The sequence below is a fragment of the Juglans microcarpa x Juglans regia genome, chromosome 7S, assembly GCF_004785595.1.
Source record: "Juglans microcarpa x Juglans regia isolate MS1-56 chromosome 7S, Jm3101_v1.0, whole genome shotgun sequence".
NCBI classification, from domain to species: Eukaryota; Viridiplantae; Streptophyta; class Magnoliopsida; order Fagales; family Juglandaceae; genus Juglans; species Juglans microcarpa x Juglans regia.
In genome coordinates, this window is record NC_054607.1 from 8,737,921 (window position 1) to 8,755,807 (window position 17,887).

General features: G+C 33.9%; 3 protein-coding genes and 1 pseudogene across 3 annotated transcripts; all 4 read right to left on the reverse strand.

Annotated features, from left to right (window-relative positions):
- Positions 1 to 178: 178 nt before the first annotated feature.
- On the reverse strand, positions 179 to 2,294 carry LOC121240782 (disease resistance protein RPV1-like). The gene is made up of 4 exons (XM_041138317.1): positions 2,100 to 2,294; positions 1,838 to 1,972; positions 1,070 to 1,714; positions 179 to 937 (listed from the first exon to the last, which is right to left on the reverse strand). Exons 1-4 carry the CDS (start codon positions 2,292 to 2,294, stop codon positions 179 to 181), a joined length of 1,734 nt encoding a protein of 577 aa, XP_040994251.1.
- A 392-nt stretch (positions 2,295 to 2,686) lies between these two features.
- LOC121240783 (disease resistance protein RUN1-like) lies at positions 2,687 to 4,188 on the reverse strand. Its single transcript, XM_041138318.1, has one exon. The coding sequence runs from the start codon at positions 3,719 to 3,721 to the stop codon at positions 2,687 to 2,689; it is 1,035 nt and encodes a 344-aa protein (XP_040994252.1). The 5' UTR covers positions 3,722 to 4,188.
- LOC121240785 lies at positions 4,056 to 5,672 on the reverse strand (annotated as a pseudogene).
- A 3,629-nt stretch (positions 5,673 to 9,301) lies between these two features.
- Positions 9,302 to 13,200, reverse strand: LOC121240698 (mitogen-activated protein kinase homolog NTF6-like). Its single transcript, XM_041138202.1, has 6 exons — positions 12,830 to 13,200; positions 11,817 to 11,946; positions 11,400 to 11,537; positions 10,480 to 10,812; positions 10,091 to 10,274; positions 9,302 to 9,990 (listed from the first exon to the last, which is right to left on the reverse strand). The coding sequence occupies exons 1-6, from the start codon at positions 12,982 to 12,984 to the stop codon at positions 9,815 to 9,817; spliced, it is 1,116 nt and encodes a 371-aa protein (XP_040994136.1). The 5' UTR covers positions 12,985 to 13,200; the 3' UTR covers positions 9,302 to 9,814.
- Positions 13,201 to 17,887: the final 4,687 nt, after the last annotated feature.

The following is a 17,887-nucleotide window of genomic DNA, read 5'->3' on the forward strand; positions in this document are numbered from 1 at the left end:
TGAGAGAGAAATAATGCTTTTCATCCGAGATTTTTTTACTCCTAGATATACCGGCTGGTGTGTTATAATTTAAGTGATTGATACAATAATATGATAAACATTCGAAATCACTTAAAATGTGTCACGTCAACTAGTTTGACTAGAAATAACAAAATCTAGGATAAGAACCAGCATTACTCTATTTGAGAGAATTGTAACCTGGACTAGTGATGTGATCACTTAGATTTGTCGAATAGAACTGCACAGATACCTCATCATCTGTGGTGGTATCACGTTGAGGGACTTTACCACCTGTAGCAACATGGCCTTCAAAGACCACACCATTTGTAGCAACATCCCTTTCAAAGATCTCATCCTTTGTACTAATATGATCAACTTCACTGACCTTACTATCAATAGAAAAACCTGATTCAGAGACCTCATCAACTACAAAAGCATCATCCTCAGATACCCTATCAGCAACAGCATCAGAACAGATATATTGGATATCACTTGCATTTTTGTCCATTATGTTTGGGGCATCAACCAAGACATGAACTCCACACTTCTTCACCTCAGCAAATGCCCCTAAATCAAAGGAAAACTCGATTTCGTCTCCACTTACTAGCTCCATTATCTTGAAAGAGTTACCAAGCATCACAAACTTGTTTCTTAAAATAGACCACCGGAATAGAAACAAATTATCTGAATAGCTCCAACGCAAGGGACTTGGTGCAGCTGGAAGAATAACCTGTTGGTAACCTTTGGTTTTATTGTGAACTGCCATCTTGATTCGAGGCCATTCGATACAGTTATCTTCTAACCACGGCATATGAAATGTTTCTATGCATGTATAAACAGCACAAATATATAATATACGAAAATCACCCTTTGAAAGCAAAGGTACATGAAACGATATGGAAGATCCCATTTCCTGATTGCTGAACCAATTTGGAATCTCACAAGTAGGGAAGAAAATCAAACGGTTACAAGGAGTATAATTGGTCCGTGTACACTGTATCAAACAAAGAAAGGGTTTAGAGAATTGTTGAGAGAGAGAGAGAGAGAGAGAGAGAGAGAGAGAGAGAACCTGAAGAACACTCTCGCTAAAATCAGATGACAAATTGTTGCACCCAACCAAATCAACTTGTATGTTAGATTCTAAGTTTAAGCCTTGAATATCAACCAGGTTGCGACAGTCACCGAGGGAAAGTACAACTAACTCAGAACTCGAGGAAAATGAGAGTGTTTCCAATGATGAGCAGCCCATTGCAAATAGGGTCTCCATATTTGCAGGGAGTCCTGAAATCGAGTAAAGAGATTTGCATTGAGCTAAATACAGATTTTGTAATTTAGAAAGGCCACTGATGCTATCGGGTAGGATACGAAAATTGTTTTCTGATAAATCCAAGTCTTTGAGGGAAGAGAATGCCCCAAGATCAAGGGGAATCTTATCTTCAGACAAATTGCAATCCCCAAGAATTAGTTTTCCCAAAGTGCCAAATCCACAAACAGAAGCTCGTAGCAAAGTTATGGGATTCAAACTTCTTGGTGATATCCACGATAAGAAACGTGATAGCCAAGATTCTGAGAATTCTTTGTATTCAGATAAGGATAAGCCTTTCCAATTTATCAAAAAACTCAAGGACGATGGGAGTTGCTTAATGGCAGTTCCTCCTATAAATACCTCTTTCAAAGCCATCATATTCCCCAAATTCTCTGGTAACTTTTCAATCTGTATACAGCCAGACAAGTTAAGAGTTTCAAGAGATTCTAATTTAGAAATGCTTTTTGGGAGATTCCTTAGGTTCTTGCATCCTTTTAAATTCAACAAAACAAGCCCTTCAAGATATCTTACAGAGTCATGAAGCTCAAACAAGTTAATGCAACCTTCCAGAACTAGCATCTCTAGATGTGGGACTTGTGAGAAGCATGGTGATTTGTAGAGATTTTTGGAATAGCTGAGATTAAGGACTTTCAACTTGTTGAATACCTGGATTATGCATATAACAACTGAGATTTTTGGAATAGCCAAGACTTTTGGTATGCGAACAAAAAGATTTAGTGCTTCCGATTACTAACACCAAAAGAGGAATATAAGGTACAGTAAAATTCGTTACCCTGTTCTCCTTCCACACTTCTTTAAAATTACTATGCTGCAAGTCAAGCACAACAAGGTTCTCTAGATGAAAGTTTTGCGGTAGAATTTTCAATTGGCAGTTATGCCAACATAGCCATCTTAGCTCTTTGGAAAGAAGCTCAAAGCGTCCCGTGAGATGACAATTGTTGATCTGGAGCAACCTCAAATTCTTCATCTTTGCAAATGCATCGGTTTTTAGATGTATGTCCGCAAGTGAGGGTGGATTTAGCACGAGACCCTCCACTACTTCAGATCCCTGGCAAAATATGAAGTTAGATTAGCAACATATTCCTCCTCTTTCTAAGGCTAGAACATACTCAAATTGGAGTGGGCCTAGATTTTCTGTTCTTAACTTAACAAACAAAGACTTGAGAGATTTAGATATGAATAGAATTGCTTAAAACGTGATTGAATACTTCTTAATATTGTCAGATGAGCTTTCAACTAACTGATCTATAGAAGTTTTGGATTGAATTACATATGGTTAAAATATGTTCACACAATGATGCATGAAAGTCGACAAGATAGAACTCTTATGCAAGCCAAGAGATCATTTATATCATGCCTCTATATATATGTGCACATGGTTATGCATAAATGTAAATCTCTTACCTTATGTTCACTGTTTAGTACATTTAACACATCCTCATGAAACCACAACCTACTACGTCTTCCTAGATCTTTACATGAACTTTCGCGAACAATTTCCCTTCCAATATCTCGAATCAAATCATGCATCCTCAGCTTATTATGGCAATCTATTATCACAACAGACCTTCGAGCAAGATTACTAATACCAATATCAGGAAAAAAACCACAACCATGGAGAATTTTGGCAACATATTCTGCGTCCATCCCTATAAAGAAGCATGCAATATCAAGGAATATGTCCATTGTTGTCTCATCTAAAGAATCAAAGCTTACTCGAAGTATTTTTCGAATGTGAGGGTCAGGCATTTTTTGTAATTTTTCCACTGTGCTTTTCCATTCGGTAATGCTTCTTCCCAAGAGAAAAGAACCCAAAACTTCAAGAGCTAATGGATGCCCTCCAGTATACTTCACTACACTAATCGAAAGCTCATGGTAATCTTCCATTGCATGGGGCATCTTGAAGGCATGCCAGCTAAAAAGTTCAAGAGAGTCTGTACAAGCCAATTCTTCCACTTTATATTTTTCATAGTTTCCTAATTGCTTTAGCAAATGTTCATCTTTAGTTGTTGCAATGATTCTACTTCCAGCACCGAACCAGTCAGTGTTTCCAGCTAATGCATGTAGTTGATCCACGTCATCCACGTCATCAAGAACAATAAGAACTTTTTTCCTAGCTAGGAGTTTCTTAATCCAATAGATTCCTCTATCAACATTTTCGAATGGCCAATCTCTGTTTTTCAAGATATCAATAAGAAGAATTTTTTGTAACTTGACTAAACCATCAGACTGTCTTGAGGTTTCTTTAATGTCTTGGAGAAAAGTACTTCCTTCAAATCCATCACTTACTTCGTTATAAACAGCTTTTGCTATGACTGTTTTACCTATTCCACTCATCCCATGGATGCTAACAATGCGAACATCATTTTTTTCCAGATGTAATAAGGCTTTCATCTCCACAACACGAAAATCTATTCCTATCAGGTGTTTGGCCACATTCAAGTGATTAGGGTGTAATTGATGCAAAATTTCTTTGATGATCTTATCGATGAACTTTGCTTCATACCTGCATATTACAATTCGAATGGGAAATAAGACAATAAATCATTCTAAGCAATTAAGTTATCAAAGTTATTGAGAATATAAATTATTTTTATTTCTGTACAGGTTCTTGCCATACATCACAAATTGCAGACCGACCAAACTCATCACACTTGCTAAGATTTTGTAGCATGTAAAGTTTACAATTGGAGATACAGACACATAGATCGACGCCTATATTTGTGATTCAGCAAACAAGTCCTACCCTGTGAACATAAAGAAAAGGGAGAATTAAAGGAAATAGAATCTTAGGGACTTGATATGGCTTTCTTGTTTTTGTTTGCTTGTTGTTAAGATGAACAATAAATTTCTTTAAGATGGTAAACAATAAAGGGGGTGGGTAGATATATGTCTTTGGTTGAATGGTGTCTCCATTATGAAATTGTTGTGTCAAAAACAAGTCTTTTGTAGCACCATTTCAACATTCCTTTTAGCTCGTGCCCTCATTATTGAAAAAAAAAGTGTGCATGTATATAAATATGTATATGCATGTATGTATGTATTTATGTATATACATATATATATATACGTGCACATACATACATACACAACACACGCGCGCGCACATATATACATATATATATATATATATATATATACACACACACATATATATATAATATACATGCATATATAAGAATATTTATCAGAATTCTTGGATTATAAGGTATGTGTCCGTCCAAACAGCACAAACACGACCAAACTAAGCCCAACATGAAGCATGCTGTAATAATTTGAAATTGTTTTTGTAGATGAAAATATAGATTAATTTTGAATGCTTTTATGATTTAGATTAAAAAAATAGTACAATACCCGTTGGAAACACTCTCGAGATCCCAGCCGGAACAGTTTGCAGCTTCAGTTAGAGCTGCCCTCCACCTTTCTACCCTCGTCATGTCCTCCTGAAACCGCTCTTCATGCCGCGCAAATGATTCGGCAAAAGTTCCAGTCTGGTTTCGAACTTCTGTAGGACTCACATGATAAAATACAGGGAAAAGAGTATGGCTTTTCGTGTTCTTGCAATGCACAATTTCTGCAAGCTCGTCAAGACACATTTAGAAGAAGCATAGCCTTGGGAAAAGACAACAATGGAAATCCTTGATCCACGGATCGCATTGAGTAGTTCGGTAGAGATGTTTTCCCCTCTTCGAAGCGCGTCGTCATCTCGGAATGTATCAATTCCGACTTTCACCAAAGCGGAGTAGAGGTGATCGACGAAACTCTTGCGAGTGTCTTCACCACTGAAACTCAGGAAGATGTCATAATCCCACTGATCATCAGAACTGCGTTCCAAAGATGATGGAAGGGTTGGAGTAACCATGGAAACGAAGGTGTTTCTTGGGATTGAGATTGATTGGACTGGAAAAGAGACAAAACTTGTGAGTTAACAAACGGGATATAGGGAGGTTCTCACTTCTCAGAATCAGAGAAAGAGAGAACGAAGAGCTTAGAGAGAGAGAGAGAGAGAGAGAGAGAGATTGTCTGCAATCTTTTGATTTTTTAAGCCTTCGTGCGTTGACAATTTCCTAGTGGTGCTCAGTCAATTGCAATGCTGAGCGAGGAGGGCATGTTGTATCGATCCTAGCCGTCCATTTTTCGTCAACGAAGTGGCTGCCATGGCAGCTTACCTTCCCCGACAGACACAGCTCGTTATATAAATTCAAAATAATGCAAATTGCGTTATCCTTTGTAATTCTGTTTTTCTCGGTTTCACACACATTCACACCCGTCCAGTGTTTGTCTATACTCCAAAGTGAATGGATTTTGAAGCCATCTAAATTACGTGCTTTAGGATGCATATCGAGGAGATTTTGAAGCAATCTAAATTATTTTTTAATATTATTATTTAGTATTTAAAAAAGTTAAATTTTTTTTTATATTTTATGTAAAAATTTATAAAAATTATAATAATAATAAAGAATGAAATGAAATGAAGTAAAAGTATTTCTCAATTCAAATTGAGCCGATAAAGAGATTTCATAAAAAGTTACACTTTGATATAATATATTAAATTGTAAAATTACATTTAAATAGATCTAACGTATTATATAAAATCATATTAATTTATAAATTTATTTTTATAAAATCTTAATATGACATATCTAAAAAATAAATATGGAATCTTATCATCTTCCCTCGTCAATGGTCAAGGATTCGTTAACGTAGTTATCTATCTTTGATTAGCTGACCAAGTATGTTCATTTTTTTTCCATTGACTCGTCGCTATTCTACAGAAGATCGATGTGGTTTACGTTGAAGTGAAAATTACTCTTCAGGCCTGGATTAGAGTGGAGTACTTTTTCAAAGAGCGTCTTAATGACCGCTAGTTTTTTTTTTTTCTAATATTTTTTAAATATATTAAATATTTTTAAAAAAAATTAAAAAAATATACTAATACATTTAAAATCACTTGCTTAATCATTAAATTAAAAAATATATATCAAACAGTATATTTGAGCGATTCAACTTGCAGGGCATTTTTCAAAACCATACCTATCATTTTATTTAATTAATATAATTTTTTAAAATTTTTAAATAAAATACAATAAAATAATTTAATCTTTTCCTGACAAGTACTTTTAAATTGGTACCTTCGTTAAGACTCTGTCAATTTCCTGACAAAATACTCAAACGTGGCCGTTGACTGAATATTAATTTTTTTTTATACTTGATCGTCAATATTTATTTTTTTATTGTTTTTTTTAAATGCATAATCAGCATGCCACATCAACATAAACAGCCAAGTGATTTTAAAAATAGTAAAAAATCTTAAACATAAATTAAAGCTGTTGTTAATTCTCCCTTAACAATAATTTGATAAGGAGCAGGTAGGGGTGTAAAAAAAATTTAAAAATCGGTAAGTTTGGTCCGGTACTCATTTCTATTTAGATTACTAATTCAAATCAAATCGGATCATACGTATATATATTATTTTTAATTTTTATATTATATATAAAATATTTTTAGATAAATTTTTATATTATATATAATTCTTAATGTTATATTATATATATTATATGCTAAATTATTAATTAATATAACATGAAATTTTAGAATCTTATTATAACATTTAATTATTATATAACATAAATTAATCTTATATTTTTTAATATAAGATATGAATTTTGATATAACATGACTTTTAATTTTAAGACATAAAATTAATATGACATAAAATGTGGGATAGAAGTCAATCACTTGTTAAAGTTTTGTTGGAGTAGGATTTTATTTATCCTTAAAATCGGACCAGATAGGATCGAAAGTGAAAAAATCAGAAGTTTCGATTTCAATAAATAACTTATTCTTAAATTTCTAAAATCGGTATATAACAATTTAATTATAAAAATGTCCAAAATCGAACCGACCCAAAGTGGAAACTCCATAAACTTGTAAGAGGTAATTCAAATTACACAAACGCTTAAAAAACTATTGTTAGAGCTACGGATGCCACATTAATCACTATATTTTGGCAAGTGTTAAACTGATGGGAAGATAAGTGGTAAATAGATAAAAATTTTAGTATTTCATCATTCCATTGTAATATAAATTGAATAATTAAATTTTTTGAACTTTTTAAAATAAATGATCATTTAAACTGATAAAAATAGATAAATTTTTAATTAAAAATTACTAAATATACAAAAAAAAAAAAATCTTGCAAAAGTTAATTCATAAATTAGCTTGTATTAATGTGATAAGTCAAATCTTTTTTATAACAAAAATTGTTTTACAATCAATTTTCTTAAATCCTATTTCTAAACCAAGTATTTCTCTTTTTTTTTTTAATTATTTAATTTAAATTCTACCTGTCCACAACCAAAACATAGTGCTAATATTTGGCTTTGGTAGAGTTTTGGTATTACACAAGCTATCCACACCCATCTCCTCATTGAATAATTTACACAAGCTCCTCAAGGCACCACTTGGAAGAAGTATGGCTTTGAGAAAAAGTCATTGCTTTGCGAATCGAATTGAGTAGTTTGGTAGATATGTTGGGCCACAGGTTTAGCAGAAGCTACAAATGAGTAAAGAAACCAAAGCCAGAGGTTCCCAGAGCTACAGGAGAGAGAGAGAGAGAGAGAGAGAGAGAGAGAGAGAGAGGTGGGGAGGGTTTTTTTTTTTTTTTTTTTTTTTTTTTTTTTATGGGCAAGATAAACATTATATTGAAACTGAAATATAATACAAACCCAGAGAGAGGGGGGACTCCAACAAATACCCCAAACAAGATAATACATAGCAATAAAATAAAAACAAAGTGAGAAATGGATACAAGAAGCTGATCCATGTTTTCTGGCTTGGTGCCAAGAAATAGTCACCACTCAGGGTGAGGTGATTTTTTGTCATTGGGTTGTTGTTGAGTAGTAAAATCTCTATTGAGGTAAATGCTGTGGAACACCAAACCAAAGTTTTCGGGGATGAGAACAAAGATGGCGAAGGAGCTAGGCGACAACGTGGTTTGCGCCGACAGTGGTGGCACGTGAGGACACGAGTTAGTCAAAAAATAGATATGACCGAATGGGAAGGTGGAGTGTGAATCGAAAACCTCTTAGGATGACACGTGTTATAGTGTTCCAATTATCATAGCAAATCATGTCATTTGTGAATTTACTATTGTAAGATCTATTTGTAGATAAATCATGTCTATATTTTTTTATTAGCATCAAGTGTGCGAGAACAACGTCCCAACTAATCTCGAGAATGCATAGATTTTTGCCAAGAAACTTCCTGCAAGTACAATTCAGATAATTCAAAGAGAAAAATCCCTTAAATGGCCTACAGAGGTTGTTCCAGTGGATCATTTTCCTTTACGATTACTGATATGACATACTTCAATACCAACAATGCGTTTGATACGTAAACAACCAGACTTGCAAATTCAAACGGATTTTTCTTTCCATAGCTACTAGCGCCTATTTCTATTAGAGTTTGTAGCATCTTTAAAACAAACGAAGCCATCCCATTTATCAAATCTATGTGCATGCAGGTGGCACCACTGTATTTTTTTGCTTACAGGTATGAGTCATTCACTGATTATTTCCATGGTAAAGCTCTCTTCATGGTTTGAGAACTGCGTTTACCTATTCATTGAAGTTCACAAATTTTGGTTTCATATCTTTCACACAAATCTCCCCCAATTAGTTTTCTATGATTTTGGAGGGAAAACAAATGGCTTCCTCATGAAACAATTCTCAACCCGTCTATTGGGCCTAGCTTTTACATTCTAGAGGGAGATAATTCAACAATGATACTGCAACACACCACACCACACCTCTTTTAATTTTTTTTACAAGTATGTTGTGTATGAATGATGAATAGAACAATTCAATTAGTTGTACATGAATAAAATAAGAAAAATCTTTAAAAAAAATTAAAATATGTATGATATGTGGTGTGAGATATTGAGTAGCATCACCCAAAGTTTCTTTAGAGCGGTTGGAAAGTAGTATCTGTAAAAACAAATGAAGTTTCTTCCAGACAGGCATCAGGGATTCAGGGTATTACAAAGCAATTGAATGGTTTCAAGTCCTGTACCTATCTTCAAATTGTTTAACTCCTATTAGTAAAATTGGATTACAATGTACAAGCCACAGCCATAAAAGAAATAAGGCTCAGAGAACATAACTTTCTTTTATCCATACCAACCTTCAGTGACTACTGGATTCCAGCAACTTCCCAATACACCATCTCATGACATGGAGATGGTTGTACTTCTTCCATGCATACCAATCTTAAATGGTTACTGCCAATTCACCGACTTGGAAAGGGGGAAGAAGGGAATGCAAACAAACTGCCAATCCACCATCTCAAGATATGGAGGGAGAAGCTCTCCCTAAATGCTCTGCTTAGACTGAAGTTTATTACATGTAATATATGTATTCTCACTCCAAAACAAAATCTCAATCTATTAATTTGAACTACGGGGAAAAAGGATAGGTAATGGCGAGCTTACTCCAGCAAGTCATCTGGATTGAAGTTCAGAGACTCCCTCCATATGAGCTCCTTTATATCTTCCTCGTCCAAGGATGTCTGCTCAAAACTAAAGTTGAAAGGAGAAGGGCAAGGGGGCTCCTCATTTATCTCATGAAGACTGGACATGAATGGGTGATTTAGTGCTTCCTCAACTTCACATTTACCACACAAAGGAAAAGTTTATATCCTCGTCAGCAAAGCGACAAAGAAGAATTAAATTGGATTTTATTGAAGTAGTGTTTGGGGGAATACCAGTTATGCGTTTGCATGGATCAAAGACTAGCATTTTCTCTGCAAGATCTATTGCCAGAGGGGACACATTCGGAAACTTATTTGTAAACGGTTGCTTTGGAAAATGAGGGAGCTGCTTCACATACTTTCGAGCATTATCACTTCTTAAAAATCCAAGATCTGAATCATCTGGTGAACCTAATAGCTGTTTCGGCGATGATTAAAAAATATATAAACACAACCATAAGATTGATAATTCACAAACGATATGCAACTTGTCCTGACATCACTTGAAATTATGCTCAAAGTATATAACTGCAACAAATTTATACATAACTGCAACCTATTTAAGAATATCACATCTATTGGATCTAAAGATGGACAAAGAGTTCAAGGGAAAGTCCAAGTACCTCAGTTATAAGCCCTAACTGCTGAACATAGTCTTTACCAGGAAATAGTGGCTCCCTTCTGATTATCTCCAGAAAAATACAGCCAACTGACCAAATATCAATGGCGGCTGTGTATTCTGAACAGTTAAGTAGCAATTCAGGGGCTCGGTACCATCGAGTTACAACATATTCTGTCATGAAATCTGTCTCTGAGGTAGTTCTTGCGAGCCCAAAGTCACAAATCTTGAGGTCACAGTTCGCATTGAGAAGCAGGTTGCTTGGCTTCAAATCTCGGTGCAAAACGTTTGCAGAATGTATGTACTTCAATCCCCTCAGCAGTTGATACAGAAAATACTGCAAAAGAATTTAAAGAAGCTGCTTTTTAATCCATATCATTGGCATCTCTATTTAAACCAGTTTTACTGGATCTAACAAGTTTCCCCAATGCAATTGAGGTAGTTTTTCCAGGCCTCCCCCCCCCCTTCCCCCCCCCCCCCCCCCCCCCCCTTCCCTCCTTCAATTGTGATATGTGGGTCGGTGAAGAAGAGATAAAGAGACAGAGAGAGTTTATCAGATTTATGAATTAATCATTAATGCCTCAAGATGCATTTTTTTCCTAATCACAACTAGTTGACAATAACATCAACATTGGTCACTTCAGACCTATACCTCTTGGTATCAATATAAAATTAGGAATAGCAAACACTCAACTAGAATAGCAAACAAAAGAAAAGTCAGAAACCTAAATGAAAAGCAAATTCTCATCCTTTGTGCCCGTGAGTTTACCACAAATACAGAGTCAGCTTGCTTAATATACAAGACTCTTCTTAAAATATGTTTCCACATATTAGAATACATAATGCATAAAAAACAAGCCCTAGAGCATGATTAGATACTTCGAAGAACCACTAGTCCACAATATGCAAAAGGGAACTGCTTACCTGACAGTGATCATCTGTCAAAGCCTGGCTAGATCGTATAATCTGATTGAGATCAGTATCCATTAATTCATATACAATATACACATCATTAAACTTTTCCTTCTCTGGTGGCCTTATGATGTCCTTAATCTTGATAATCTGCACAATGAAACAATGCAGAGGGTTAGTTCTTACTCAGAGCAAAAAAAGTAAATGAGGGTTTGCACATATCCTCTGCGGCACTCCATTTTGCAGACTTTGCAATTACATATCATAACATTGTGTTGTGCACAAAATTAAACTCATGTGAAATAAATATAACAAAATAGCTGTGAGAAACATTGTTGTAACACGCTATGATTGGTACTGTAAACTTTATATGAAGAAGTGACAGCAGACAATATGTGACCATAAACAACAAAAAATTCATGTGACTACATTCTCATGGTCCATGTGGCAAAGGAGTTTGATCTCTCGAAGTGTCCTTTTGGCATCAATCCTGTTGTCGAATGCATTTCCAATTTTCTTGATTGCAACCTCTTCTTTGGTCTCAGAATTTATGGCACAGCTGCAATAAGAAAATGGCAACCACCCCCAATTATAACAAGTACAATTCAGAGATGGTAAGAAACATTACCAATGGTTACAAACATCTAACTGATCGCTGAAAGGTGCACAAGCATGAAATAAGTACACTTCTCATATTAGCTAAATACTCAGAATCACACCATATCATTGTCACTGGAATCACGCTGAAGAGGATTTGAATGTACAATTTATGTATACCCTCATGAACAGCAAGTAGAATGATCCACTGGAACAACATCCAGATATATTATATGTGATTCTACCAACATTCATGGATATTCATTACAATGGTATTGAAATTGAAATAATTTAGTGCAATTCAACAAGGGGGGAAACGAAGGGAAGAAGCCAGTGTTGAGCTTTAAAACTGACATTTATCATCGTCCAATTAAATACAATCAAGTTGATCTCTTCCAACAACCCAACAACATACATCAACGAAAACTCTGCTCAGAAATGCAAGGGAACTATAAATAACAGACAGATTTTGTTTTACTCTTAAATTTATCTTTTTAATTGGTAGCATGAAAAGTAAACACCCACTCTTGACCTAACTAACTTATAAAAAACTCTTGACCTAACTAGTTAATTCTTGTTCACTTAAATTCATCCTTAATTTGATTACCATCCAAACAAAGAACAAGGAGCTAAAGGATTGAAATTATACTTTGTTCCCCATTCCTCTATTTTCGTTTCATTTTGTTTTTTTGTTTTCACATAAAAGACGTAAGTAAGAAGCTCAAGAAAACACAACAAAAAATAAAAGTTATATCCAGAATCAAAACAGATATCCATCCCCACCAGCAAAGCGATAGAGATTCTTCTACACGAGGAAAAGCCCGAAAAGGAGAGCGGAATACTACCAAACGATGCCGTATGCGCCGCGACCGACGGGATGTATAGGAGGGACGTATTTGGCGGAGACCTCAAAGAGGTTTCCCAGAATGTTGTACTGCAAGTATCTGCCTCCGTACGTTGGAACCCCTTTGGCTTCAGTCTCCATAGATTCATTCTCCATCTTTCTCTCTGGTTGAAGAAATGAAAAAGGGAAAGCTTTGTCGCACTCTTTCACTGTCTGCCTCACAAAAACACTGACACGCAGAGGAATGAGAGTATAAAGCTTTCAAAGAGAAGGGGTGGAAGAAAAGTAAGCAGTGGGGGGGGAAAGGTGGGAGGGGAAATTTGCGAGTAGGGACACAGCAGTGGGCCATTTGGCAATTGCCTTTGAATTTCAAATTTGAATGTCAATTCTCGCCTAGAGTAATAATATGCGTTCAAATTCCACGCAGAGTGGATTTTGGCCAAAAAGTTATTGGGACTCGGTAGAAACGTTCAAAGCATGTGCTTCGAATCCCAAGTCCCAACCAAAAATTCAAGGTCAATATTTCTACAAATGGGTTTTCCACAAAGTTTTCCACCTAGACACTAGAAAGTACGAGAAATATTAGGATGGATTTGATGCTGAGGTATTTTTAGATGATTTAAGTTTATCTATGAATAATAATGTTTTATAAATTTTATTGAGATATATTTGAATATATGAAATATGTTGATATAGATTTAACTTTTCTTACGATAAGTTGAAAAAAATAATAGGTCACATCAATAATCGGTTTGAAATGAGTTGAAATCACTTTAACAATCAAACGTAGCCTTAGACTCTCTTAAAATTTTTATTTATTTTTTTATTGTGGATCTGACTTTCTTTTCAAAAGAATGTGCAAAACTTGCATATACTAGTACTATATTTAGCATTACTCTTGTAACTAGGCTCATGTTTGTATATTTTTTTAATGGGCTACAACGTCTATTTCATGACTAATGATTCAGCTATAACATTTTTATAATTGTTTTACACTCAGTATAACACTTTATCAAAAACATAAATTCCAACTAGGGTCAAACATATAATATATACCTTAGATTCTATTTAGCAATTCCAACTTTGAATTTTAGGATTCCACAAGGTGACCATAAATATCATTCAATAAACTTAATTTCGACTTTAAGGTTTCAAAATGAATTTCTTGTATTTCAACAACAACATGTGAGATAACTAGTCTTTATTTTCATTAAGGGTAAATAGATTAGAAGCTTTGTCTCCAAGGACAAAACTGTCTAACCATTACTTTTTATGTCTTGTCTCAATCGCATCACAAACTCACTTAATCATATAAGCCATATTTAGACTCTAACGAAATCTCAACCTCTAACTCTCATGAGCAACCGGAAACACCAAATAGTATGAGCATCTTAATTCAAAATATAGATTATTTGGTACCCTTCACCTCATTGACTGTCTATAGGTTTTTGAACAAAAACTCTTAGAAATTGTTTTTCTTAAAATGAGTCTCACAAGACAAAGTCTGATGTACTTTTCACAAATCCATGTCCATTACGTCATAGTGTGGAAAACCATTCATTAGACGACAACTAATAATCTATAACAACCAAGTTTTCATCTCTTTTAGGAAGACAGTATTCTAGGATTGTCAAAAGTGTTAAAAAATCCATTTCATACAATAAGTAGTTAATAATAACGACTAGGTATATTGGGTATCTATGAATTGATGGCTAGTTTAGACCGCAAGAAAATATTACCAACAACATTCATATGTTTTTTCTACCAAAATAGTACAACCATTAATCATGCACTTAAAGTATTTCGCTCCTTAAACATCACAAAATTAACCATCTAATTGTCCTACGAGAATCAACTATTTGACTCATTTCAGAAAAGTTCCAACAAATGTGCAATAAATGGTTATCTAAAGGCAACTCAATTAATGTCAAGCGATTGATTTATACTTCTATTAACTCCACTTTTACTTTATTAATTAGATTAACAATCTCAGGTTGGACAATATAAGTGAAGTGAATCTAAAATTCTATGTTAAGATTCCTACTATGTGAGTTCAATGCCTTTAGCGAAGTACATATTACAAATATTCTTGTCTATCTATATGACGAGATAATATTGTTATAATACTACCATGCAAATTATGAGGGCATTATATTCTAGTAATTCTGGGAATCACTATTACTAGTGGTACACCCTTATTTAAAGGTATACTTCTACTAATTAGTAAATTATTTTCGTTATTTTCGATATTTTTTATAAAAAAAAATTTGAAAATATTAATATTAAGGTAGGGTTCTGTCCAAAAAATACGTATTAATAAAAGAACCACAATACCCCCACCCTCACCAAAAATATAAGTAATTTTCTTGACTAAACAAAAAATATTCAAACTTAAATCTTCAATATTTCCATCTTAATTGAATTCACATTCGAACAAAATAATCATACAATCACTCAACTTTACTAAAATATGAATAAACTTGATCTAATGACGATACGTTAGGATTAAGTCTGCAACCCCATATTATATCAACCCAATTATGATGTAACAACTGTTTTGCACCATAATTTATTTATAACTCCATTCTCAGTAAGTCATAACACTGCGAAATAATTACTCTCATCATATGGCTCATACAATTGCGATTCAGAAAATATGTTATATGAAAAATATATTTTCTTTCTGATTAAAAATTAAAAAAAAAAAAGCTTTGAAATCGCATTTATATGATGTGACAATTTTTCTTATGTCATGTCCTTAGTATACATGTATAGAAACTTTGACATAGAAAATATTTATATTGCATTTTCTCATTGACCCAACTAAATAAATGAAAGGGGTCAAATTAGCAAGAAAACTTTCAATTTCTCAAGCTTCACACTCATCATTGTATGCCTCCATGGCACATTTTAGTATATAATCTCTCCACTCGAGAATGAATATCACTGAGTCAATATATGACCATCCAACATCTAAAGCTCTAGGAATTCTTACTAACACATTGTATTCAATGAGTGTTAAATCAATTTAGGTATAAACTTCGCTAATATCTCATTCAAAGTGCTAAAAAGAAACATTGTCTTGCGCAATAAATGCAGTCTGTGATGTCTTAGCAGCTAAGTAGTTGTATATCTTTATTTCTCACTTATTCAATTTTTTATTATTCTTTCATCCACTATAGGAGAGAGAGAAAAACAAACTTTGCGAGAAATTATCTTAGCCTAATACCTATTTTGCATCAATACAACCATGAGCAATATTTTTTTAGGCTCAATTAAGTTATACATAAGTGTTCAAACTTTGAAACAGTTTACCATACAAACTTCCAAGATGCTTGGTATTACATTACTTTCACAGGGTGCTCAAAAGATCATATATATGCAGGGAACTAGTTGTTCTCGCGAGAAAGAAATAAAAACTTGAGCAAGATTACCAATACTAATACCACAAAGAGGTGCAATGAAAAAACTTTTAAATCAATATGCCAGTCAAGAATGTCCTCAACACTTTTGCATATTAAGATTTTAATGTCTTTACTAACTAGATATACTGGCAAGTTTTTTAGAGTACGTGCTTATCTGTGAGTCAATCTAAGTTGCTTCGAAATTATAATGCTCAATCTCAAATATGGGAGCAATAAATCTTTGTGTTTCAAAAAAGTGCACAACTTACATTTTGGCCCACAAAATTCTTAGAGGAAAAATAGTGGTTTAGCTCTATATAATAGTTGATCCTTTTAACTTCTATGAAAATTATAGTGTATGCATCCTACACACACTTACAATTTCACTTAGAACTTTCAAAGGTTTTTACAATAATGATGGTCTAAGGCTATCTGACACTTATAGGAATCGTCATTTGTTTACAACTATTGCTCACGGAGGAACTTATGTGCCAATTAAGTCGCATACCAAATCTCTAGGCTTTCTTGTCAACTATCTCAAGGATACTATCCTACACTCATTTTATTGCACACACATCTAAAAACATTGCCACGTCAATCTAAGTTAGAATAAAAATAATTAACACACGTTGCAAGATCAAAAAATTCGCTAAATTTCCTAATTATTTCTTGCACCACAATACTTAATTATTATTTTCTAACTTAATTTTTGCTCAAATTTATACCGTAAAAGATTAATTATAAATCAAATTCAACCATACTCCCATTAGGATAAGCAATCTACCAAGAAAGTCACATGTAAAAAGAATTTCTTCTTAGATCAAGGAAATTCATTTGGGCTATCATAAGCATGGACAGTACAAACTCAGGCTACTTAATCATCTATTTTATCACATTCAAAAAATTTGAAGACAAATTTAATTCACCTATCAAATAGGAGTGAAAAAATACACTCATACAACAAAATGCAATGGCATTTAGCCCAATAATATTCCATTATTCACAAAAATAATAACAATATAGTCAACTTAGACAATAAATAAAATGCCTAAAATAACAATAATTACATGTTCAATATAATGGAATATTCAATAAACATGCCGAAAAATACTTCAAAAAAAATATTCATGTGGCAATTGCATACTAAAAAAATAAAACAAAAAAAGTTCAGCAACTACATTAATTGTAAACTCTAGCCCAATGGCTGACATTACCGTAATACATGAGATCTTGGGTCCAAGACGCCATCTAAGTCTTTTGCAAAATATATATATATATATATATATATATATATATATATATATAGAGCTTCTTTTTTGTGCCTAGTGCCTACAGCACCACTCGGCTTAACCTCATTCAGTGAGCCCCGCCCTCTTGGAAGCCCAACTGCGGAGTAGGCTTTTGCTTGGTTGGCTCACAACCCAGTTCACCTAGAAGCTTGTTTCTTTAAAAATGGGTTGGGTTTTGTTTTGTATTTTTTTTTTTTTTTTAATCTGGGTAGAGCCTAAAATCTGTGTTGAGAACAAACGAAAATCATTTGAGTCCAAGCCCTTTTTTTTCAACCCACAACCCGAACTCATTTAACACAAACAAACGCACTGTTATCTTCCACCTTCCTACAGTTATTGCTTATGTAATGAAAGAAAAAGCAAATT

What these genes read in the sequence shown, in the direction of transcription:
- LOC121240782 (XM_041138317.1), bottom strand. Translation starts at nt 2,294, where the DNA reads ATGAAGAATTTGAGGTTGCTCCAGATCAACAATTGTCATCTCACGGGA. An exon ending in TGTTTGAGCTTCATGACTCT is followed by an intron (nt 1,715 to 1,837) that starts GTAAGATATCTT and finishes GGCTGTATACAG; the next exon opens with ATTGAAAAGTTACCAGAGAA. An exon ending in TTAGCGAGAGTGTTCTTCAG is followed by an intron (nt 938 to 1,069) that starts GTTCTCTCTCTC and finishes CCTACTTGTGAG; the next exon opens with ATTCCAAATTGGTTCAGCAA.
- LOC121240783 (XM_041138318.1), bottom strand. Translation starts at nt 3,721, where the DNA reads ATGAAAGCCTTATTACATCTGGAAAAAAATGATGTTCGCATTGTTAGC.
- LOC121240698 (XM_041138202.1), bottom strand. Translation starts at nt 12,984, where the DNA reads ATGGAGAATGAATCTATGGAGACTGAAGCCAAAGGGGTTCCAACGTAC. An exon ending in GGCGCATACGGCATCGTTTG is followed by an intron (nt 11,947 to 12,829) that starts GTAGTATTCCGC and finishes TTCTTATTGCAG; the next exon opens with CTGTGCCATAAATTCTGAGA. An exon ending in TGACAGATGATCACTGTCAG is followed by an intron (nt 10,813 to 11,399) that starts GTAAGCAGTTCC and finishes ATTCTTTTGCAG; the next exon opens with TATTTTCTGTATCAACTGCT.